This window comes from Molossus molossus, unplaced genomic scaffold (genome assembly GCF_014108415.1).
Source record: "Molossus molossus isolate mMolMol1 unplaced genomic scaffold, mMolMol1.p scaffold_m16_p_11, whole genome shotgun sequence".
NCBI classification, from domain to species: Eukaryota; Metazoa; Chordata; class Mammalia; order Chiroptera; family Molossidae; genus Molossus; species Molossus molossus.
Window position 1 is genome coordinate 21,136,319 of NW_023425346.1, and position 21,988 is coordinate 21,158,306.

The 21,988-nt window shown below is 39.7% G+C and overlaps 1 protein-coding gene across 1 annotated transcript in view; it reads left to right on the top strand.

Annotated features, from left to right (window-relative positions):
- Positions 1-21,988, top strand: part of THSD7B (thrombospondin type 1 domain containing 7B) — an 848,907-nt gene that overhangs the window by 498,720 nt on the left and 328,199 nt on the right. The window contains exon 12 of the mRNA XM_036254339.1: positions 61-164. Within this exon, the coding sequence (XP_036110232.1) occupies positions 61-164 (104 nt within the window). The remainder of the gene's footprint in view (positions 1-60; positions 165-21,988) is intronic.

Sequence of the window (21,988 nt, forward strand, 5' to 3'; positions counted from 1 at the left end):
TATGTCTTGTGTGTGTCGGTCCTGGTGAATGTTGCAGTTCCCTGTTCTTTGTAATCGCAGGTGGAGGCCTCAGAAGTGGAGCCCCTGTGTCTTGGTGCCAGAGTCTGTCAGGCAGGGAATAATGAGCACCAGTGAAGCCTGTGGAAAAGGGGTGCAAACGAGAGGTAAGAGGATTTCCACGCAGTTTTGCGATGAGAATGTAACTTACAATCATGGAACTCTTATGAACTGTTTATATTATGTTTATATTGGAATGAGTTGCGTTATTGTCAGATTGGCTTATTTGTGAGTGTTTGTGAGTTTTTGGCTTAAGTTTGGCACCAGTTAATGCCCATCTGAGACTATCTTTTGACCATAATCAGCCAGTGCATCTGAGGACTAATGAAACGTAAGCCAAGAGCTGTTCTCCGTCATCAACATACCCCAGTGCTGTTCTTCCCAATGCGTGTTGGATATTAGCCAAGGAGTGAAGGATATGTCAAGATTAGACCTAATAGCATACATTGCAGTTTTTAGGTGCTAATTAAATATTTGTTGAGTGAATGAAAGGATAACTGAATTAATTGACTAATTTTAATAAGCACGTCTTAAACCTTATTGTTTTATATATATAAACTATATACTATATAGTCCATATATAAAATACATAGAAAGGAACTATTAAGATTTCTAGAAACACAGTGAATAGGTTTCCAGATCTGAGTAATAGTGTCTTTTATTGTCAGTGTCAAGAATGGTGGCATGTTGAAATCTCTGAACAGCACATTTGATGATAGGTGCTGCTGTGTACACCCTGCCTTATGGCTTGGTGGGTCAGTAACACCCAGTTCATTCATGATGGGCAGCTCGGGTTGCATGATAACTTGGTGTCCATGGTTAAGCTTCAGTCTCTACAGTAACAGTAACAGGCCAAAGCTGTTTCTGAAAAGGAAAGTAAATATCTTCAGCAGATGGTGGGGCTTTTCTCTAAAACCCTAGGGACCTGCGCTTGGTCAGCCCACAGCAGCGAGCCACAGACCCCAACAGCACCATCTGCCACTAAGACCTCGGTGGTGTTAGAGCTGCCGGATCGTGGTCCATGCGGCAGAGCAGTGTTCATGGTCGCCTGAACTTGTTTTGGAGACTCTTCTTATTCTGGGTGCCACTCAAAACTAGCAGTTTTTCTTGTCACTTGGTAAATGGGCTAGAATAACACACAGAGATGAGGAGTACGTTGTCTCCAACATCCAAAGAGGCCCACTTGATGTCGTGGCTCTTTGGGTTGTGAGGGTCCGATGCAACAAGTTACCCTTCACTTGAGAGGGTATCTCGACGTTACTGAACCTCTAGCAGTTCTGTTGAGGTAGAAGGCCCAGGAATGCATCAAATATGTTTTCCATCCATTGATGTGAAAATGTCTTATGAAACGGTCTACATTAGTTGCTACTTTTTGCTTACTGGATTCAATCAGCATAATGTCATGTTCGTAGTGGACCAGTGTGATCTTACTGAAGAAAGACTGATCAAGATGAGCACAGCCTCAATTATAAAATAGAGCTGGAGGACTGCTATGCCCCTGAGATAGGACAGTGAATGTGCATTGTTGGACTTGCCGGCTAAAAACAAACTGCTTCTAGTAGGCTTTACACCTTCAAATACAGTAATAGCTGGAACTGTGGCTTCAGTGTAACTTTGAAGAGGGACACAATTCAGTTCATAACAGTTACACTTTGGAAATGATGTCCCTGTCGGAACATTACATATTGGCAAGGTTGTTTGACACAGGACTGCGATGAGGGTGTACAGGCCGCGACTCTGTTAATTATAAGAAGGGTGGCTTCTGAAAATCAGTTTATTTCCTTATGTCAGAAAATTGTTGCAATACTATGATCTTGTTGTTACAAGACCTTTACCTACCTTCTGCTAGACAACTGTTATAAAATACCTAGATGGGCAGTATCTACATGAATGATGTTTTTTTTTAAATGGCATATTTGTGTGGTGTCCAGCTTAACTCTGTATCGTGACCTGGATTTAACTGTGCTACTGGAGTATCAGAATGGTTGCTTTTCGCCCTGGCCGGTTTTCTCAGTGGTTAGAGCATCGGCCTGTGGACCAATGAGTTGCGGGTTCGATTCCGGTCCAGGGCATGTACCTCAGTTACGATTCATCCCCAGCCCTGGTTGTGGTCGTGTGGGAGGCAGCCACTTGATGTGTCCCTTTCACGTCGATGTTTCTCTCTCTCTCTCTCTCTTTCTCTCCCTCCCACTCTATCTGAACAAAAATGTCCTTGGGTGAGGATAAAAAAAAGAATGGTTGCTTTTCATTAAAATACCATTTAGTAAATTCTTCAGAGACAATGCTCCTAAATTATGTAGAATCTTATCATATAAGTGGCAAATTATTTCACCTGTCTTGGGAAAATCCTACTTTGGATTTCAATTGAAACACATTCTGGCTGCAGTCCTCCTAGTTGTTTAGGCAAGTGGCCTACTTGAGCTTTCCCCAAAATGCACCCCATCATTAGAGAACTCCTAGTGTTTAGTTGTGCAGAAATTTGCACTTTCAAAATAGTAAGATGAGTCTTCAATTTTCAGATGGTGGAGCAAAAACGTTTCTACGACCATCTTTTCTCTAAAATTACTTCTAAGCCAGAGAGGAAAACATGGAACAGTGACACGAAGTTACTCTCCCATGAGAGCCCCCTTGTAACATGTCTCCAGAGAACAAGAAGCACCCACAATCGGCTCACTGCAAGGGCGTTAGGAGCCATCTGCAGCTCCAATTGGAACACATGGTGCAGAACGGGAATGGAGGTGGTGAAGTACTGCACAGGGCAGTGTGGTACCTCAGTGTGGGCAGGCGTGATGGTGTGGAGGCTGAAGCAAAATGAAGCAGTCTGACCCGGTCACCTCCATAAAGGCACCGGGAATTGCAAAAGGAAGTATGCAAGGTATAGTGTGTGTGTGTGTGTGTGTGTGTGTGTTCTAGGAGTGGGAGAAAAAACGGGGGGCTTTTGGAAGTCTGATTAAAGATCAGTGACCATGCCTGGCTGATGTGGTTCAGTGGTTGAGCATCGACCCATGCACCAAGAGGTCGCCAGTTTGATTCCTGATCAGGGCATATGTCCAGGTTGTGGGCCCGATCCCCAGTGGGGGGCATGCAGGAGGCGGCCAGTTGATGTTCTCTCATCGACGTTTCTATCTCTCTCCCTCTCCCTTCCTGTCTCTCTAAAATCAATAAAGAAAAAAGAACGTAAAGATCAGTGAGCACCCTGTCCTTCAGTTTCTCATCATTCACCACGTGCAGTCAGGTCTTACATCCTTCCGTCCTTGTAAAAGCCCGGAGGTTTCTTGTCTGGGGATATGAAGCCAGAGGCACTGTGCACTTTGGACAACTGGCAGAGCTGGTGGAAATGAGGGGCTGGACTCAATCAGGGGCCAAAGGAGAGTCTGAATAAGGAGTTAGGAGACCCTCAGTGCCTATGTTCCTGCTGCTTCCACAGGCTGGCCTGTCGGCCTTTACACTTCTCAGTCCCATAGAAGCCCTAGCAGCCTGGAAACACTCTCAGACACATTTATCTTTCAGGATGCTTTGACTCACAGAGGGAGCATGAATTCATATCATAAAGTCTAGGCAAGGCCAGCTCGGGGTTACACATTCTCATAAGAGGTTTTTCCCCCTCACCTCTCAGTGTTGTTTTAGATATGCAAGTGGCCTTGCTGAGACATTCTGTTTGGCAAATCTATCCCTAGTTCACTGTTAAACCGAGGGCCAGCCTTTGAGGTCATCGCTTCTGGTATGGGGACTTCTATGAGATTTTCCGTAACGGGCCTTAAAGCCATGGAAACGTGGGTCTCCAAGACTTGATAGAAACACTCAGGATAAAAACTCTCATTCTAGCATACCTCGCATCCAAGCTTTTACTTTGTCTTGTCTTTATGGGTTTCTTTGGGTTTCTTTTCAGCCCAGCAATACATTTAGAGGATATACATTTTATTTTTATTAAAAAATTATTTTATGATTTCTAAGCCATTATACTGCCAAAAATAGAAGTAGTCCTTGTTTTACCTTATTATGTTTATATTGCTGACCTGGTTAATTGATTTACAGTAAGAATATATTTATGCAATATACCACCGATCAAAAAAGAAATAGAAAGGCAGATAGGATTGTAGCAGTAACCAAATGTTTATACCATCTCCATGGAGATGGGCATTTTAAGTTCCACTGTCCTGGCTGTCCCGTTTTTGAGGGACAGTGGTGTATTTTCTGCCCTGCTTCTGAATAAAGCTTTATTCAGCTTAATCTGAATAAAGAAGGATGACAGCTCAGCTTTTATGGCAAATGAAAGCATAACAGGAAGAAACGTAAATATTCTAACATACTTTGATGACACTGCCCTTCATAGGGGAAAAATTAATCCTAAGAAAGTGAAATAGTGAAGATGCTGGCATTCCTAGAGGAGAGTGAATTTGTCTGTGGGTTGATAATGTTCTAAATCTTATTTTGCTGTTCACAGTGACCACTTGAAAAGTGGCGAAATGGACTGCTGGTATTTTTCTTTTGGATATTATATTCTTCTCATTCATTAGCTTGTGAGTGCACTACACTCTCATAGCATAGAGACTTGACATCAACCACAATATAATGGAAACAGAGTAGGTATTATATAGCAAAGTTGTCCTGTCTAAGATATCCTTGACTCCCTGAATGCCTGAACTCTCTCCGGTTCATTTTCACTGAACACTGTTTATGAGGACCCAAGGAGGCAGATCTCTTATCGCTGTCAAATCTTTTTGTTCTTCCTTAATTGGTTTTTGTCACGGGGAAAGGCATAGCCTTCTTACATAATGGTTTTGATGGAATCTGTTCATTTTCTTTGCAGTCAAGGAATTTCTTTAAAATGATGGTACTTTTTCAGATTAAAATAAAAGAGAGAGAGAGAGAATTGGCCGAAGTAATCTACTTTCAAAATACGTTCTGGGTTACCTTAGCTTTTAGAAAGGGAGGGAGTAAGAAATCGGTAGGCAGGAGTGATGTCAGAGGAATGGTGGAGTAAGAGACCCCCTTAGTCCACCCCCCTTGAAGTTTTTACAATTTGAACAGCTACAACTCATCGATGGATCTCCTATTCAATGCACAAACACACCTGAGATCTACATCTAAAGGTGGCCGGTGGGAGTGAACCAGAGAGGTAAGAAGGGAGAAATGCAGAGACAAGCCACACACACAGCCCTAGAGCTGCGAGCTCACAGCAGGGCTCAGCCTGGAGAGGGGAGGAATCAGGATGTGGCTGGCATCCCCTTCAGCCCTGAGAAGCAAAGGGATTCAGTGGGCATTCCTGCAGGAGCGGGCAGTAGGAGATACAGGGCTGCAGCTGAGCCCAGAGAGCTGGGCAAGGACACAGAGGTGTGGTCACAGTTGTTGGGCAGTGGACATCACAGACAGAGAAACAGAGCCTCGGAGCCCGGCCACCCAGTCACCTCCCAGAACTCGCCTCCCTTTGCCTTGGTGTCCAGTTGTGGATCATGTACCTGCAAACCCAAGAACTGGTACTATAGAACCACATTTTTCCATGAGCAAAGGGTGCACTCTTGACTGGTCCCGGTGTTGGGGTACAGAGGGGATGCCCTGGAAGTTCACTGGTTGCCATTACCAGGAGAGCAGAATGAAAAAAGTAGCCCCCTGGGTTCTCCCAGCCCACCCTCCCACAGCATCCTTGTCACGCTGACAGCAGGGCTGGCTACAGGGGGCCAGCAGCACGGGGATGCCATGGATTGGAGCCCCATGCCCACCACATTCCTCTGCGGGGTTGGTCTCCCGGGACCCGGGTGCCCAGGTCACAGGCGAGGCACCCACCTTCCCAATAAGCACAGGCCATTTTCCACCACTCTGTCTAGATCTGAAAAGCCAGAGAAGTACAAGAGAACTAAAAAAATCTGTGATTCAGCGTTGCCTACTGGAAAACGATAGAAAGACTTCTTTTTATTAATCTACTAGAGAAATGCCACTCACTACCTGAGTTTAAATGATACTACAAAGATGATAAAACAGCATGGTATTGGCATAAAAACAGACACACAGACATGGAACAGAATCGAGAGCCCAGAAATAAAACCACATGTAAATGGGCAAATAATTTTTGACCAAGGAGCAAAAACACACAATGGAGAAAAGAAAGCCTCTTTAATAAATGGTGCTGGGAGAATTGAAAGCCACATGCAAAAGAATGAATCCAGACTACAATTAGTCCCCACATACAAAAATTCATTCAAAATTGATCAAAGACAAAAATGTAAGATCTGAAACAATAAATTCTATAAACAAAAACATAGGAACTAAACTCATGGACCTTAGACTTAGAGAGGAGTTTTTGAATTTGCCCCCAAAGGCAAAAATAAAATAGGACCAAAGTTATCTCAAGCTAAATAGGTTCTGCACAGCAAAAGAAAGGGCCAATAGAACAAAAAGGCAACCAATCAATATTTTTTTGTATTAAAGATCATTCTTGGGGGGATTTCTAACTTCAGTTCTGACTTTGACACCAGAAAAACCAATTAGAGGACATCATGTTTGTTATTAATGTATCTTACTAATTAGTTCCTGCTACCAAAATGATTGATTATAAATAGGAAACTTTAAAAATCTCTCTTCTAAATATAACTTGTAGAAGCTAAGCTGACAGTGTAGGGAGTTTGGGAGAATTTCACGGGGCTGCCCTGGCCTGTGTGTGGCTCAGTTGGTTGGCATAATCATGTGCACCAGTAGGTTGCTGGTTTGATGCCAGTCAAGGACACATACAAGCGTTGCAGGCTGATCCTCGACAGGGAGTGGGCAGGAGACAGCTGATTGATGTTGTTATGCTCTCACATCAATCTTTCTCTCCCTCTCCCTTTTTTTTCCTCTAAAAATCAATAAACTACTGTTAAAAACAAATTCCTGGGACCTAGAGACCAAAGAAAGAGCCTGAGAACTCCATCATTACATCAGAGGTTCATTAAGGGAATTTTTTATATGATGCAAATCTTGGGGGGCAGCAAGACGATGTGGACGTCTTCTGCACCACATGGCAGGCACTGTGCATAGCACAGGGAAAGGTGGACAGAGGTACTGCTATGTGACAACAAATAAGGGGATAATGACGTACAGGCTTGCCCTGGGCAAGGCAATGACCTGTGCCAGGAACCAGCACTCTTAGGTCACAGGGGGAGGTTGATTACACAGTCTCTGACGGGATTTACAGGAAGCAATCTGTTTGGTAGGGATCTAGCTCATAGCTCCTGCAGCAGTCACTTCAGGGAACAGTGTCTCCTCCATACAACTCTCCAAATTAAAATATTCTTCGATTTTAACAGGAGGGTGTCAATGGGGGGGGGGGGGACATCTGTAACAAAAATAAATTAATAAAAAATTTTTTTAGCCCTGGCCGGTTTGGTTCAGCGGTTAGAGCATCGGCCTACAGTCCTGAGAGACCCGGGTTCGGTTCCCGCTAAGGGCATGTACCTCGGTTGCAGTTTGTCCCCGGCCCTGGTCGGTTGTGCGGGTGGCAGCCACTCGATGTGTTCCTTTCACATCGATGTTTCTCTCTCTCTCTCTGTTTCTCTCTCTCCCTCCCACTCTACCTGAACAAAAAATGGAAAAATGTCCTCGGGTGAGGATAAAAAAAAACAACAACAACAAATTTTTTTTTAAATCCCGAAAACAACAAAACAGAAGAATGGGTATTATAATACCATAGGTGTTGGTTTAGAGAGTAAAGGGGGTGACTGAACAAAGATTGCATTTTAATGTGAGAGAGTCATGGTTCTGGGAGGTGTTTTTCATTTCCGTTGCATGTCTTAGGATAGGATTAGCTCTGTGGCTTTCATGGTTGCTGCAGGTAGAATACACGCATTTTTCAAAATTTAGAAATAAATTAAAAATAAATATTACAGGAGGTAGGTGACCTAAAGTATGATGCGTTAGTAACACAATGTTAACTAAATACAGATTCAGGGATGGAGTCTTGTACTACCATCCTCTCCATTTTTAACATAATAAGCTAGAATGTAAAATACCAATAAACTCTTCAGTCTACCTACACCCCAGTCACACCCACAACCGATAGTACCCTGATGAAATCCTGTTGGGGGTGAGGGTGGGAAGCAGGTACATTTTTTTCATTTGAGGATGCAGTTACTTGCTACATGAGGAGAAATAAATTTATCTTCTGACTGCCTGACTCTCAGCTACAGAACCATCTTCCTTTCAGGAATGTTAATATGACTTTCAAAGTCTACTGCAAACTGTATAAATGTAATAGGATTACATTTCTCTTGTCCCAGACCAGAATTTAGTCTCTTCAAATAGTGTGAATCTCTTGGCTTCCCTTAGCTCTCAGGTGGCTAAGGTCAAGGTTTCCATTTCCATGTAGCCCAAGGAGCCACTTTAGGATTGTAGCAGAAGGAGGTAATGTTTTTACGTTTTTATTTGCATTTTTAAAGAAAACAGGAACTCCAACACTCTTTTTAGTAGCAGCAAGAGGAGGAGGCGCCTGCACTTGTGCGGAGGCTCTAAACACTCAAACTCGCCCTGGCCAGTTTGGCTCAGAGGTTAGAGCCTCGGCCTGCGGTCCGGAGACACCCGGGTTCGGTTCCCGCTAAGGGCATGTACTTCGGTTGCAGTTTGTCCCCGGCCCTGGTTGGTCGTGCGGGTGGCAGCCACTCGATGTGTCCCTTTCACATCGATGTTTCTCTCTGTCTGTCTCTTCCTCTCTCTCCCTCCCACTCTATCTGTACAAAAAAAAAAATGGAAAAATATCCTCGAGTGAGGATAAAAAAAATAAATAAAATAAATAAAATAAAATAAACACTCAAACTTGTCTCACGGTTTTTCAAATAGACACAAAAGAAGGCAAGATACGTGCCTTCTTAGGCCAACCGTGTTGTGAAGGATTCACATGGGGTGAGGAAATACAGTGTTTTAACCCAGATGCATGAGGAATTACAATTATAAACCTATTAGAGTCAATTAAACTCAATAGGTCCATAGACAAATCAAGCTTATTGGAAATTCTTGAAAGTAGGAACCACAAGGAGGGAGGTTGAGGTTCATGGAGGTTTTGTAAATTGTACCACAAAGGGTTTGAAAGCCTATACCAGACTTTGGGAATTAATTAGAAGAAATACACATAAAGGCTTTTTAAAAAATCAGTTGGAATTATAGTCAAATTGGTGCCCTGGTGGGTGTATGGCTCATTGGTTTGAGTGTTGGCCATGGACCAAAGAGTCGAGGTTCCATTTCCAGTCAAGGGCATGTACTCGGGTTGCAGGTTTGATCCCTGACCCCAGTCAGGGCAAAAGTGTAGGAGGCAACCAATTGATGTTTCTCTCACATCAATGTTTCTCTCTCTGTCTCTCCTGCATCCCTCCCACTCTCTTCCACTCTCTCTAAAAATCAATGGAAAAAATATCCTGGGGTGAGGATTAACAAAATAAATAAATAAATAAATAAATAAATAAATAAAAGCCAACTTGACATATACAGCAAAGAATAGAGATGAATTGGAGGAATTCAATAGTTTTAGACCAGTGAGAATGGAAAATATTGATGCAAATACAACATAAATAATTGATACAAATAACTTCAGAAAGAGGGGGAATATTGGAATATGTGAGAATAATCATATCTAGAACATTTATTTTGGAATCACCTGTTTAAAGGTTGTATATGATGATGTCAGTTCTTTTTGGGAGAAAGCACAGAGAGAGGAGAGGCCCAAGGCCTAGAGGTGAGATGAAAAGAAATGTTCTTCACTTTGGAACTCCAAGGCTCTTGGATCAAATCATAGTTTTTCTACTCACTACTTTTGTGAGTGTGGTTAAACTGATTCACCACTCTGTGCCTCAATTTTTTCATCTACAATAAGAATAATGATTCCAGTTTCTTGCCGCTTTTACCAGTGTTTGTAGTTGCTCAAGAAATACGAATCTCCTTTCCTTTTCCAAATCGTGGAAGCCAGTGATACTGTTATAATTAACCTAGTTATTAATAACTGACTGGAAGGGAACAAAGGGAAGGCCAAGTGGTATAAGCATGCCAATTGGGCAGCTTTGCTAGGAGGCTGCAGTTGAACACTCCCTAGGGAGCCACCTGTCTGTTCCCTGAGTATCACTGGGGGAAGGGACTGAACAAGGTGGACAATGGATGCATGCCGTAAAGTCTGGATGACATAGGGAAGGTACTTGCCTGTCAGTCACACCTGGAACAGGTCATTGGCCAGAGTTCAAAGAGATTCACTAGTTTCATAAAAAGAAGAAGGATTCTGTGACCAAGTTAAATTCCTCTTGGAGATTTTCAGTATAGATTAGCATATTGAAGGCCCTTACAAGTGCTGCAGTAAAGAAATCCATCACATTTTTTATTTTTATTTTTTTTCATCAGAGACTTTTTCCAAACTTATTTACTCAGGGTCCATTTTTATGAAATACCAACTAACGTATTTTTGTTATTGAGACATGTGACCACAGTATCATAAAATGACAGAGAGGAAATTCTCAAGAAGTATGCGTGTGGTATTGCCAATGTTTTAGAAACACACGTGTAAATAAAGTTTGAAGAAAGGATTTGGCAACTGAGTGGAGAGAGCTGAATTTTCAGTGTAGTCTTAGCAGAGCAATTGTAGTTAAAAAAAAAAAAAAAAGAATTATAGTTTTGCGACCATGGACTGAGAGGAAATGGATCGAGTAGGTGACTTTACAGAGTATTTGTCAGTGAAGGAAAGACGTAGCATTATAGCTCAGAGTTCCAAGTGGGAAAATAGGACCATGCTATACCAATGTGAAGACGAGACAGAACTATGTGGTGGGGAGATAAACTGCGGCTGTGAGAGGGAGAAAGCGTTCATGTGAGCGTGGTTCTGGAGACGAGGGCAGGCAACTGAATGCAGAGGTAACTTCTGGACTTGGAAAGAAGAGAAATCTGTTTTCCTTTTTTTCTAAACTAGAGGAAACGGTCAGAACACAGATGTAGGGCCAGCGAGGAAGAAATACAGAAACCCCTTTCCGGGTACTCTCATTGTAAACCCAGTAATCTTGTTCTTAGTACCACATGGGTCTACTTTTATTTTTGAGACCCCTAACCACTATTCCCATGTCCAGTTTCCCCCAGTGCTTCTTTGCCTCTCCGGAATACTTATGTCCCAGTCCCTGAGCCTGACTTCTGTTCCTCCATCCAAACCTCACATGACCCCGTTCTTCATAGTTCTCCTCTCTGCTTTCATCGTCTCCAGTATACTGTCTCCCCACATAACTCCAACTCTTCGGAAGCCCTGGAGGTGATCACCAGGTCTGCATGTCAAGGGAAATATTTCTCTTAACTGACAATTGGAATTTTCACTTGCTGAAATTTCATCATCCTGCAGACAACATCCTGATCGTTCAAATTTATCGTTTCCAAAAGTGAACCTACTTTCTTCCTCCAGAAGCTGGATTTTTTTCCCTGAGTTTTCAGTCTCCAATGGTTGCATCTCCATCATCTGTTCACATAGATAGTCAACCCTCCAATCCTGTGAGTTTCGTCTTCAAGAAGCCTCTGCTGTGTATGCCTCCCTTTTCCAGACCACTGTTAAGGTACTCCTGGGACTTTTTACATAACCTCCCAACTGTTCTTATCACAGGCGTGTTTCTTAGAAATCCACCCTTGAGTTCTGAGAACAGAGCCATCTATTTAGAGGCACTTATCTGATGTTAACACTCACCTACTAAAGAATTTTCAGTGATGTTTCCCACTCAAAGTGATTGCCTTAAAAATCCTCCTAAGCTCTCACCCTGCTTCACTTCCCCCCCTTTTCTCCAGAGGTTCCACCAACCTGCCATTGCCCAGGCACCATCTGTAAGACACAAACCACTCCTCAACTTAAAGCTTCTCCTTCAGCCTGGACATCTCCCTCCGCTTATTGATAGCCTACACTCCTCCTGGCCCCATCTCAGATATCACCTCCTTCCACAGATAACTCCGTTCTTCCAGTTATGGTTAAGCACTTCTCAGTGTACACTCCCTACTTACTCATAGTTTATGTTTTATAATTATAGTGTATCTTGAATGACCACTCTTATTATAGTTTTTTAGCTCCTGAAATACAGAGACTGTACCTTATTCATCTCTATATCACCAGCGCCCCCAATAGCCCTAAATTATAAACATAATAGTTGCTCAATAAATATATCTGCTCAATAATTATTATGCTGTGTACCAGAATAGGAAGTTTAGAACTTTGCCCAAAATATGATGAATAAAAGTATGTATAATGTATATGTAATTTTATTTTGTGAAGGCAAAAACAGAAATGATAACACATTTAAATTACTATTATAAAATATTTTATGCTTAAATCAAGCAATGGAAAACAGAACTCTGCTTATGTGAGTTTAATTTCCTAGAGAGTAGTCTGTATCAACTTTATAGTGTGTGTATTTTACCAATTGCTTCAAAAGTATGTTTCTACTGTAAGATAATGAGGTAATGATAAAATACCATACAACCTGATTCTCTGATGTCAAGACTGAGAATTGAACTTCTGTAATTATCAGGTGCCTCCTTATCAATTGATGTGAGAGTGGGAGGATTTTGTCCCTTACCTGTAGCAGTGGGGGCAAAGGTGTTGCTTCGCTCTCTCTAGAGCAGTGGTTTTCCACCAGTGGTGAATTCGCCCCCAGAGAACACTTGGCAACATCGAGAGACATTGCTGGGGAGCAGAAGTGACAGCTGGTGCGTTCTGGCATGCCAGTAGTGCCAAGGTCAAGAAGTATAGGGTTAGCTCCACTTTCTCCTGATTAGACAGATCTAATTTAAAAATACCTTTTCATTTGCCCTGGCCAGTTTGGCTCAGCGGTTAAAGCGTCGGCCTGCGGTCCGGAGAGACCCGGGTTCGATTCGCGCTAAGGGCACGTACTTTGGTTGCAGTTTGTCTCCGGCCCTGGTTGGTCGTGCGGGTGGCAGCCACTCGATGTGTCCCTTCACGTCGATGTTTCTCTCTCTCTCTCCCTTCCTCTCTCTCCCTCCCACTCTATCTGTACAAAAAATGGAAAAATATCCTCAGGTGAGGATAAAAAAAAAAAATACCTTTCCATTTAAAAGACTAATCTGGATGCTTCCCATATAAATAATATCTCCTACACCTGGAATTATTTTTTAGTGACATAAGCTGATTGGTTAACTGTGTGTATAGCTGTAAATGCATTATAAGCTGGAGTTGTGCTAAAGGCTTTTTAAAAAAAATTTTCAACATGTGGTTCCAGAGCACTTCGGAATTTACAATTGGATGGAGGATGGTTATATGACACATAAAAAATTTCAGACTCATAACCTCATTCTGACACACTCGTGCTGACTAAAATTTGAATTCTGTGACATCTCTCAGCAAGTGAATGGTATAGTTATACTTTACATAAAGGGCTATTTATTCTGTGTTTATGTTTCAGAATTTGTTAAGTTTAATTTGTAGTGGTATTATTGTAACAAGAATCTACTGTTAACAGTTTACATTGATTAAGTATTTCTTCTTCCTTATATTCCCAGAAGAATAACTTTATCTCCACCACTCTTTTTATTTAATATCTTTTTCATATAGGTTCTTTATTCTCTCATGCTAACTACCAATATTTGTTGGTCATAAAGACCCTTACCTTTTCTTACCTTCCAGCAGTAATGACATAATTTCAGCTCATGCTAAATGCTCTAGTTCATGACTTCATCATGACCTCAGTCTGCACTGGCCTTTTCTACATTAAGAATGACTTGCTCTTCATTTCTTTTATGTCTTAAATTAAATTTGTACATTAGCACTTCCTATCTCCACCAGCAAGGGGATTTTTATTTTCGTAGTGGAACTATGGCTCAGATTGCATGTCTTCTCCTTGCCAAGTTGTAGGAGACATGATTTCCCAGCCACTCATTAGGAGTTTTGGATATTAAATTGAACCAATAGTGGTGCTTTCAATAGAATTTCTTTGCTATTAAGACTTAGGAACTGTCCTAGTTTTTGTTGTGAAATATGGAATTAATGTTTTTCTTATTCTCTTAAATACCTCATATCCTTCTTGTTCTCTTTCTCTCTCTCTCTCAAGTTAATGAGAATCGATTCTTTTGATTGCACTTTTAAAACCCTCACTGATACACACATCAATACCCCTATTTGTTATTCCTATATTTCATATTTTTAAAAGGGTATAACTGTGAAATTATTCTGGAATCTTCCCAATTCTTAACTGATCATATCTTACTAAGCATAAAATCCTATACATTCTTCCTCAAATCTATTCTCATCTCTCTTTTTACTACCGCCAATGTACTTCAAGAACTCATTCCTATCTCTGGACTATAATATATTATTCTCTAAATGTATGCCTGGTATTTCTAAATGATTATCCTAGAATTAATATCTCAGATGTCACTACCTGTTTAACATTTTAAATACATCCCTTTTTACATCTAAAACATGAAATACAAGCCTATTCATCATCTGGCCTCCACTTTCATTTCTCACCTCACCTGGCCCTGTCCCACCAGAACCTAATTCAGCAATGCACTCTGTGTTCCCCAGATGGCTTTCCTCTCTTTGCTCAACACTTTGCTGTGCTTTCTGAATACGAGATTCTCTTCTCCCATTAAATTCTTATTTTAGGCTCTTGTAATGCTAGTCATAATGGTTGGTTTACTTCTCTGTCTCCTACTGGTGGGCTGAAATTGTGTTTTATTCATCTTGGTAAACCCTGTACATGCTGTTTGGCTCATTCCAGGCCCTCAGTAAATATCTAGAAAATTGATGATGCTGATTATCTTCTCTTGTGGTCATGAAATTCTAACTAATGCTGACTTTTTTATTTTTTATTATTCAGTTTCAATATAGAACTCATACATATACATAGACCCATGCTACAGAATTACTAACATACTACTTTCGTGTTTTCTTTCTTCCCCCATCACTGCTATTTGCTCACCTGTCTCAGATGTCATTTGTTAGGTGAGCTTGCAATTATCTCCATTTTCTTCACATTGTGTCATTGAAGTCACTGTAGAAAAACAGCATCGTTGTTTCAGTCAAAACACTAGCACAACCTGCAATGGTGTAACAACAAATTTTAAAGAAATCACTTAAACAACACAACTTGTCAATTGAATGAATATTTACCTTTCTATTTTACCTAGTTTATAGTACTGTATTAGAATGGTAGATCCTAAATCTTTTTCTCTAAAATGCACAGGGGAGAGCAAAAGTAGGTTTACAGTTGTTCATATGGAAAAGAATACAATAATTAATAAGTAATAATACAAGAATAAACTGCGTACTCAGAGCTACAAACCTACTATTGCCCACCCCTGTATTTATACACATGTACACCCCCCCCCTTTTTTTTCTTTGCATCTGTTGCCTTCATAAGATTTCCTTGGGAATTTTGAACTTTTCTACATATCATGTCCTGTCCCTCAAACAGTACAAAAATAACAAATGGATAGTGATAAACATATCCATCTTAAATAGAACATCTTACCCTACTGAAATGAGAAAATCTTTTTTGTTAGTGGAATCTCCTGGCTTATATTTCTTTAAATGCTGATGTTCATGGTGACTAACTTGCTTCCATTAATATCAGAAGTGCCCAGATATTTTATCTTTTGTTTGCCAACCTAGATTAGGCTTCATAGATCTGTGTCCTGCATGACCTGACCTCTTTCAGTCACCAAGGATTGAGTTCTTCCTGTGAATTCTATCTATGGGACATGTTTATGGCTCTCAGTAAGGCGCAGGACAGCACACTAACCCAGACATCAAAAGGCAAATACCATTATCCTCTGTTGTAAGTGAATCAAGATTCTGTGGGAGAAAAATAATTCATTTTGCTTGAACTTGACATTTTTTTCACATATTTCTTATCACAAATTTCTTCTAAACATTCTCTATTGAACTATAGGCTCCTAGACATGAAGAAAGTGCATTCCATGTTGTTTGCAAATGTATTAAGTCATTATACTATGTTTAACTGGAATATTTGCTAGTGTTCTTCAGCTTAACTCGTTACAATTAAGGGTTTTCTTTCTTTTTTTTATTACTTTTTAAAATCATTTAGTGTTACTTTCTTGGTTACAGTGACTCAGTTTGCTACCCAACTAACATAGAACTTTCTATGAAATAGATATCCCACAATGTGAGCGATGCCAGATAGGATTTTAAATCATTTTGTGTAGTTTATAGTTAGTAACGGTTGATGAACACCAATACTACATTTGAATTCTAAATGACAAGTTAGACACTGCACATATAAGGTCATATAAACTGAAGATATATATATAAATATTTTTTTTTCAATCCTCACCTGAGGACATTTTTCCATATTTTGTTCAGATAGAGTGGGAGAGAGAGAGAGAGAGACATCGACATGAGAGGGACAGATTGAGTGGTTGCCACCTGCAGGACCTAACCAGGGCCGGGGACAAATTGCAATGGAAGTACGTGCCCTTAGCAGGAACCAAACCCAGGCCTCTCTGGACCGATGCTCTAACTGCTGAGCCAAACTGGCCAGGACTAAACTGAAGATATTTTGAAGAACCTCCCTAAATCTCCTACTATCATCATAGGAGGCAATAAATACACAGAATCAGGTTCAGAATAAGACTTCTACCACCTGGCTTTGGGTGCTGTATCGATCAGGGTTCTCCAGGGCGGAAACACACACACACAAACACATACACGCACATGCACATACATGTGTGCATATAATAGCTAATATATGACATATGACATATAACCTATATAGTACATATAAAAAGAACTGTAATGAAGAATTAACTCATGTGATTATGATGGCTGACAAGTGCCAACATTTGCAGTCAGCAAACTGGAGACCAGGAGGGCTGATGGTTTAAGTTAAAATTGAATGTCGGCTGGCTTGAGATCCAGGAAGAACCAGACAGAAACAATGTCCTAGTTCAAACAGACATGCAGGAGAAGTTCCCATTTGTTCAGTGTTTTTGTTTTTCAGGCTTTGTTCTTTTAATGACTGGACGAGGCCCACCCACACTGGGGAGGCAATCTGCCTTACTCAGTCAATCAATGCATTCCTTAATCTCATCCGGAAATACCATCACATACACACACAAAATAATGTTTTACCAAATATTGGGGCAGCATGTGGCACGGTCACGTTGGCACACAAAAGTCACCATCACAGGTAGTGTTAGTGCCTACGGCCAAGCTGCAGTGACTAGGAATCCGTGGATGTTGTGGCTTCCTTGTTCATTGCTTGGGCCATTCTGAGACACTCAGCTGCTCCTCTAATTGGCTTCCCTCTAAGTGGCATAGCAGGCTCAAATATTTGGCTCATGTTTACTGTTTTGCCTTGACTGCTTTTGTCTCCAGTAAGCTGCTTTATTATTATGCTTTGAATGAGTGGATTTGTGCATTCTTTTCTTTTCCAAAATAATTATAGATATGAAGGTCAGAGGGGATCTCACAAAACATCTAGTGGGATTACCCCCTAGTCTTATGAAGCCTTCTATACATTTCTTATGGGTAAGCATACTGAGTTCAGCTTGGTCAGATTTGAAGAAATTTTTTTAGAGCCACAAATTTCAGATAAGAAATACTCATATATCTAAAAGGAAATAAATTGATCACCAAAAACCGATTTTATAAATAGAGCAATTTTAATATTTAAAGCTGAGTTCCATGATGACATTACTTGCCCTTGAAGTTGGTATAGTACCTCATTTTCTCCTCTCATTCTCTTGGACTTAACCCTAACTGCCTAACAATATTCTACAGCAATTTTACTAAAGTGATTTCCTGTAGTCCTTATATAAGTATGTATAAATATAAGTTGAACTATAAGAGCTATTTATTTTACTTTGTACTATTGAAAGATTGCATGTAGGTTTTTTAGATCAAGAAATCTCAGAGGATGAGGTTATAAAATTACATTTTAGTTCAACTATCAACTACTTGACTTAGATACAGAAAGATGTGGGGAAACGTATCTTTTATTGAAAAACAGCAAATGTACTCTTATCACATTTTTGAAAATACTTAAACCTATGGTCTTAACTGACTATTAAACTTCAACATTGTATCTGTATTTAATACTGAATAGTTGCCATGGCACCAGAGGTCTTTCCCTATTCAGTATGGAGAAGTGATTGGGCACAAGTGAATGGTAGATGTGATTTTTAAATTTTCTCTTTCTATAGGTTCTATTTTTGAGAAAATTTTTTTAATCCATAAACATGTATTACATGCAATCTCTTACATCTGTTCTCTCAGTTGAGCAATAACATAATGAACAATATTCCTTACAGGAACCTTGCTGTGTCTCATGGTTATGTGCTAGATGAAAAATATTTTATCTACTTTTATTGAATGAATAGCACTAAATAAAGGTTGATTATGATTTCTCAAAATTCTGTTTCAGAGATGGTATTGTTCCTCTGTATTTTATGAGCTAAGGGAAATCAAATAAGAATCTCATTATACTTAGCATTTATAAACTTAATGCTATTTTAATTGCTTCTTATTTCTACTCACCCCTGTCCTTTGCAAGTTTCTAAACCAAGAAAAGAAAAATGTTAACTTATTCCAACTAAAATATCCATATTGAGTATACCAATATCATTTAATCAGTTATAATAAAGAGCTTAACCTGGGCAAGTTATTTTGTTATGTATACAGTGATATGAAGATGTAGATGCTTTCCCTCCCTCCCTCCCTCCCTCCCTTTCTTCCTTCGGGATGATAATTGTGTGTTATGCCATCTCTGCTTCACCTACCTTCTTAGTGACACAACTCGATCCAGTGATTACAGGGTGAGATTTTTTAAATACATTCAACCATTGTTCATAAGGACATTTCCACATGGGAAATTAAACTTTCAAAATGTATTAATAATTTAATGTGAAATAGAAAGAATAAATTGTCATCAATATGTAATTTATACTGTCTGAAAATCTAGAGATGGGACATGTAGAGGAATTCATGGGAGGATCACAGTGCTATATATAGAAAGCACATGCTGGATAAATGAGGAACGAAAAAAGCCACAAGAAAACATGCATGCTTGTATGATGTTTTGATGTGATATTGAATATGGGGAAAGTAAGAAATAATGAAACAAATGTGTATAGGAAGAAAAATTAAAAGAGCTTTTGCAGTGATTGAGGAGAGTAGAGAACAAGACAGTCCAGTGAGGACAGAGGCAGCAGGGGACACGCGGGGAAAATATCCAAGCTCTAAAACCACCTTCATGGGGTGTGTGAAATATGTGCAGCTATGCTACATATGAAGTTGTTTATTGCAATCCTCACCACTGACACAGGAATTAAAGTATTTTTCTAATTGGAATGTATAACCTTTCTTATATTTCATAAAGCAACATAAAGAACTCCCTCCCCTGCCCTGGCTTGTGTGGCTTAGTTGATTGAGCATCTCCCCATACACCAGGAGGTCACCAGTTCGATCCCGGTCAAGGCACAGGCCCGGATTGTGGGCTCGATCCCCAGTGGGGGGTGTGCAGGAAGCAGCTGATCCATGTTTCTCGCTAGTATCAGTGTTTCTCTCTCCTTTCTTCTCTCTCTAAAATCAATAAAAAAATATTAAAAATAAAATTAAAAAAACAACAACAACTCTCCCACTGGCTCTAAAGAAATCATTACACCCACCACTGCATCAGAGCTGGCTCAATAATGTGTATTATGGACATGAACCCATTTGCCCCAGCTTCCCTTTGAATTGCTGCTCTTGCTTTTTCATCCTGACTCCCAGGTGACTGGCTCTGGACCCCAACTTTTAATACAGACTTAGAACTCTTTCAGGCATGATTGTTTGTTAAACTATTCATTTATTGATTGATTTATTGATTGATTGATTAAACAAATTTTTTATGGGCACTAGCTCTATCATAAGTACCAGTTCTAGATACTGTAATATATTAACAAATAAAATGAAAAACCTTACCTCCTGGTATTTATATTGTGGTAAAGAGAAATGGATTATCCACCAAATCAAGTGCTAGAGGAATACGAACCAGGAAAAGGATAGAAAATGCAGGAGTTTGGTGAAGAAAATGACGTCCTTTTAAATATGTTTATTAGGGACCTCTTGCTAAGAAGTGGCATTTAAGCAAAGGTTTGGAGGTGGGGGAGGAAGTGAATGATGCTTATATCTTGGAAATGCAAAAGTCCCAAAATAGTAAAGAGCCTATTGCATTCAAGGAACAGGAAAAGACGGGGGAGTTTAAGCAAAACCCCAGTAAAAGAAAAGGGGCAAAGGAGGTCAGAAAGGTGGAGAAGAGACTTTTAAGTACTTTTGATTTTTATTGTGAGTGGAATGGGAAGCCATTGAAAGTTTTATGCAGAAAATTGCAATGAACTGACTTACATGTCTGTTGAGTTGATAGTAGACTGTAAGGGGCAAAATCCAAGCATGTATCCACTTAGAAGGTTACTAGAACCATCCAGAGGAATGATGATGGTGACGTCAACCAAGATGCTACAGTGACAGGTGCAAAGTGGTCTAATTTTGAATAGGTTTTGAGAGTAGAGTTATTGGGATTTGTAAAATAATTGGGTAAATTATATGAGTGAACGGTTATGCTTGGATGACTGGAAATACAGCTTTGTGAATCTTGAGCCCATAGTTGATATTTAAACAGTGAGACTGGTTGAGGTCACCAGGAGATTCCCTGTAGCTAGGGAAGAGTCCAGTGATTAAGCTAAAGCTAAAAGGTGGGAGAAATGAGAAGAAATTAGCAAAGAAGTCAGGAAAACAGGCCAGTTACAGGACGAAAACCAGAAGAGGCTTGGATACCAAGAAAAGGAAATATTTCAAGGAGGAAGAGGGATTGACTGTGCTAAATGTTGCTGGAAGGACAAGTAAGATTGGTTGGAGATTTTTCCATAAGATATAACAACTTGGAGGTCATTGTGGATCTTGACAAGAACAGTTGTATGAGGCAGTGAGGGAGGATGGCAAGAGCATGATTGCGGTGGATTCAAGAGAGAACTGAGACAGTGACTGGGGAAAAACAAATAAAACACCCTGTAATCACTTTTGATATGAAAAGAATAAAGAAGTAGGCTGTGTACTTGAAACCTATTAACTAGTGACACCCCAATTAATTTAATTTAAAGAAAGTGGGGTAGTAGGGGGCAGTGGAATCAAGCAAATGATTTTTTGTTTGTTTAGTTCTTTTGTTTGTTTCTAATATATTGGGAAAATAAAAGCTGAAAGGAATGATTCAGTGGAAAGAGACATAATGGAGACAGATATTTGCTGGAAGGATTTATTTATTTATTTATTTTTTTATCCCTATCCAAAATTTATTTCAGATGCATTACAGATCTAAATGTAAAGGATTAAATTGAAATCTGATTGAACACGTAGAAAAACCTCATTGCAATCTGAAAATTATTAAATATTTCTAACACAAGATATTGTAAGCAATGGTAGTCAAAATATTGTTGTACTACATTTTTAAAATGCATTTAAAAAACTGTTCACCTAAAAAAAGTATTTAGAAAATATAACTTTCAGGTATTTGTATCCAGAATATATGAATAATTTTTACACACTAACATCTCCAAAAAAGGCAATACCTGGAACACATCTTCACATAGGCAAACATACATTAACCACAAGAAAAAGTAATTCACATCATTGATCAACTGGAGAATGTTGTTAAACCAATAATCAGAAAATTATGCTGTATTAATTGGTTATCCATATAGAAAAGTAATTTAATTATAAGCATAAATTTATAATTCATCAAAGACCAAGGTGTGAAAAACCTATACGGGAACTTAGAAAAATTGTAGAAAATGTTATGATAATTGTATGATAAAGAATTATTTCTAAAAGAGCCATGGCATGCACAACAAAATATAAAATGTAACTATATAAACATTAAAATATCACTAAAAATACAGATAACGAAAATGAAAAGATAATAAACAAACTGGATAAATTGTTCATATGTGGATA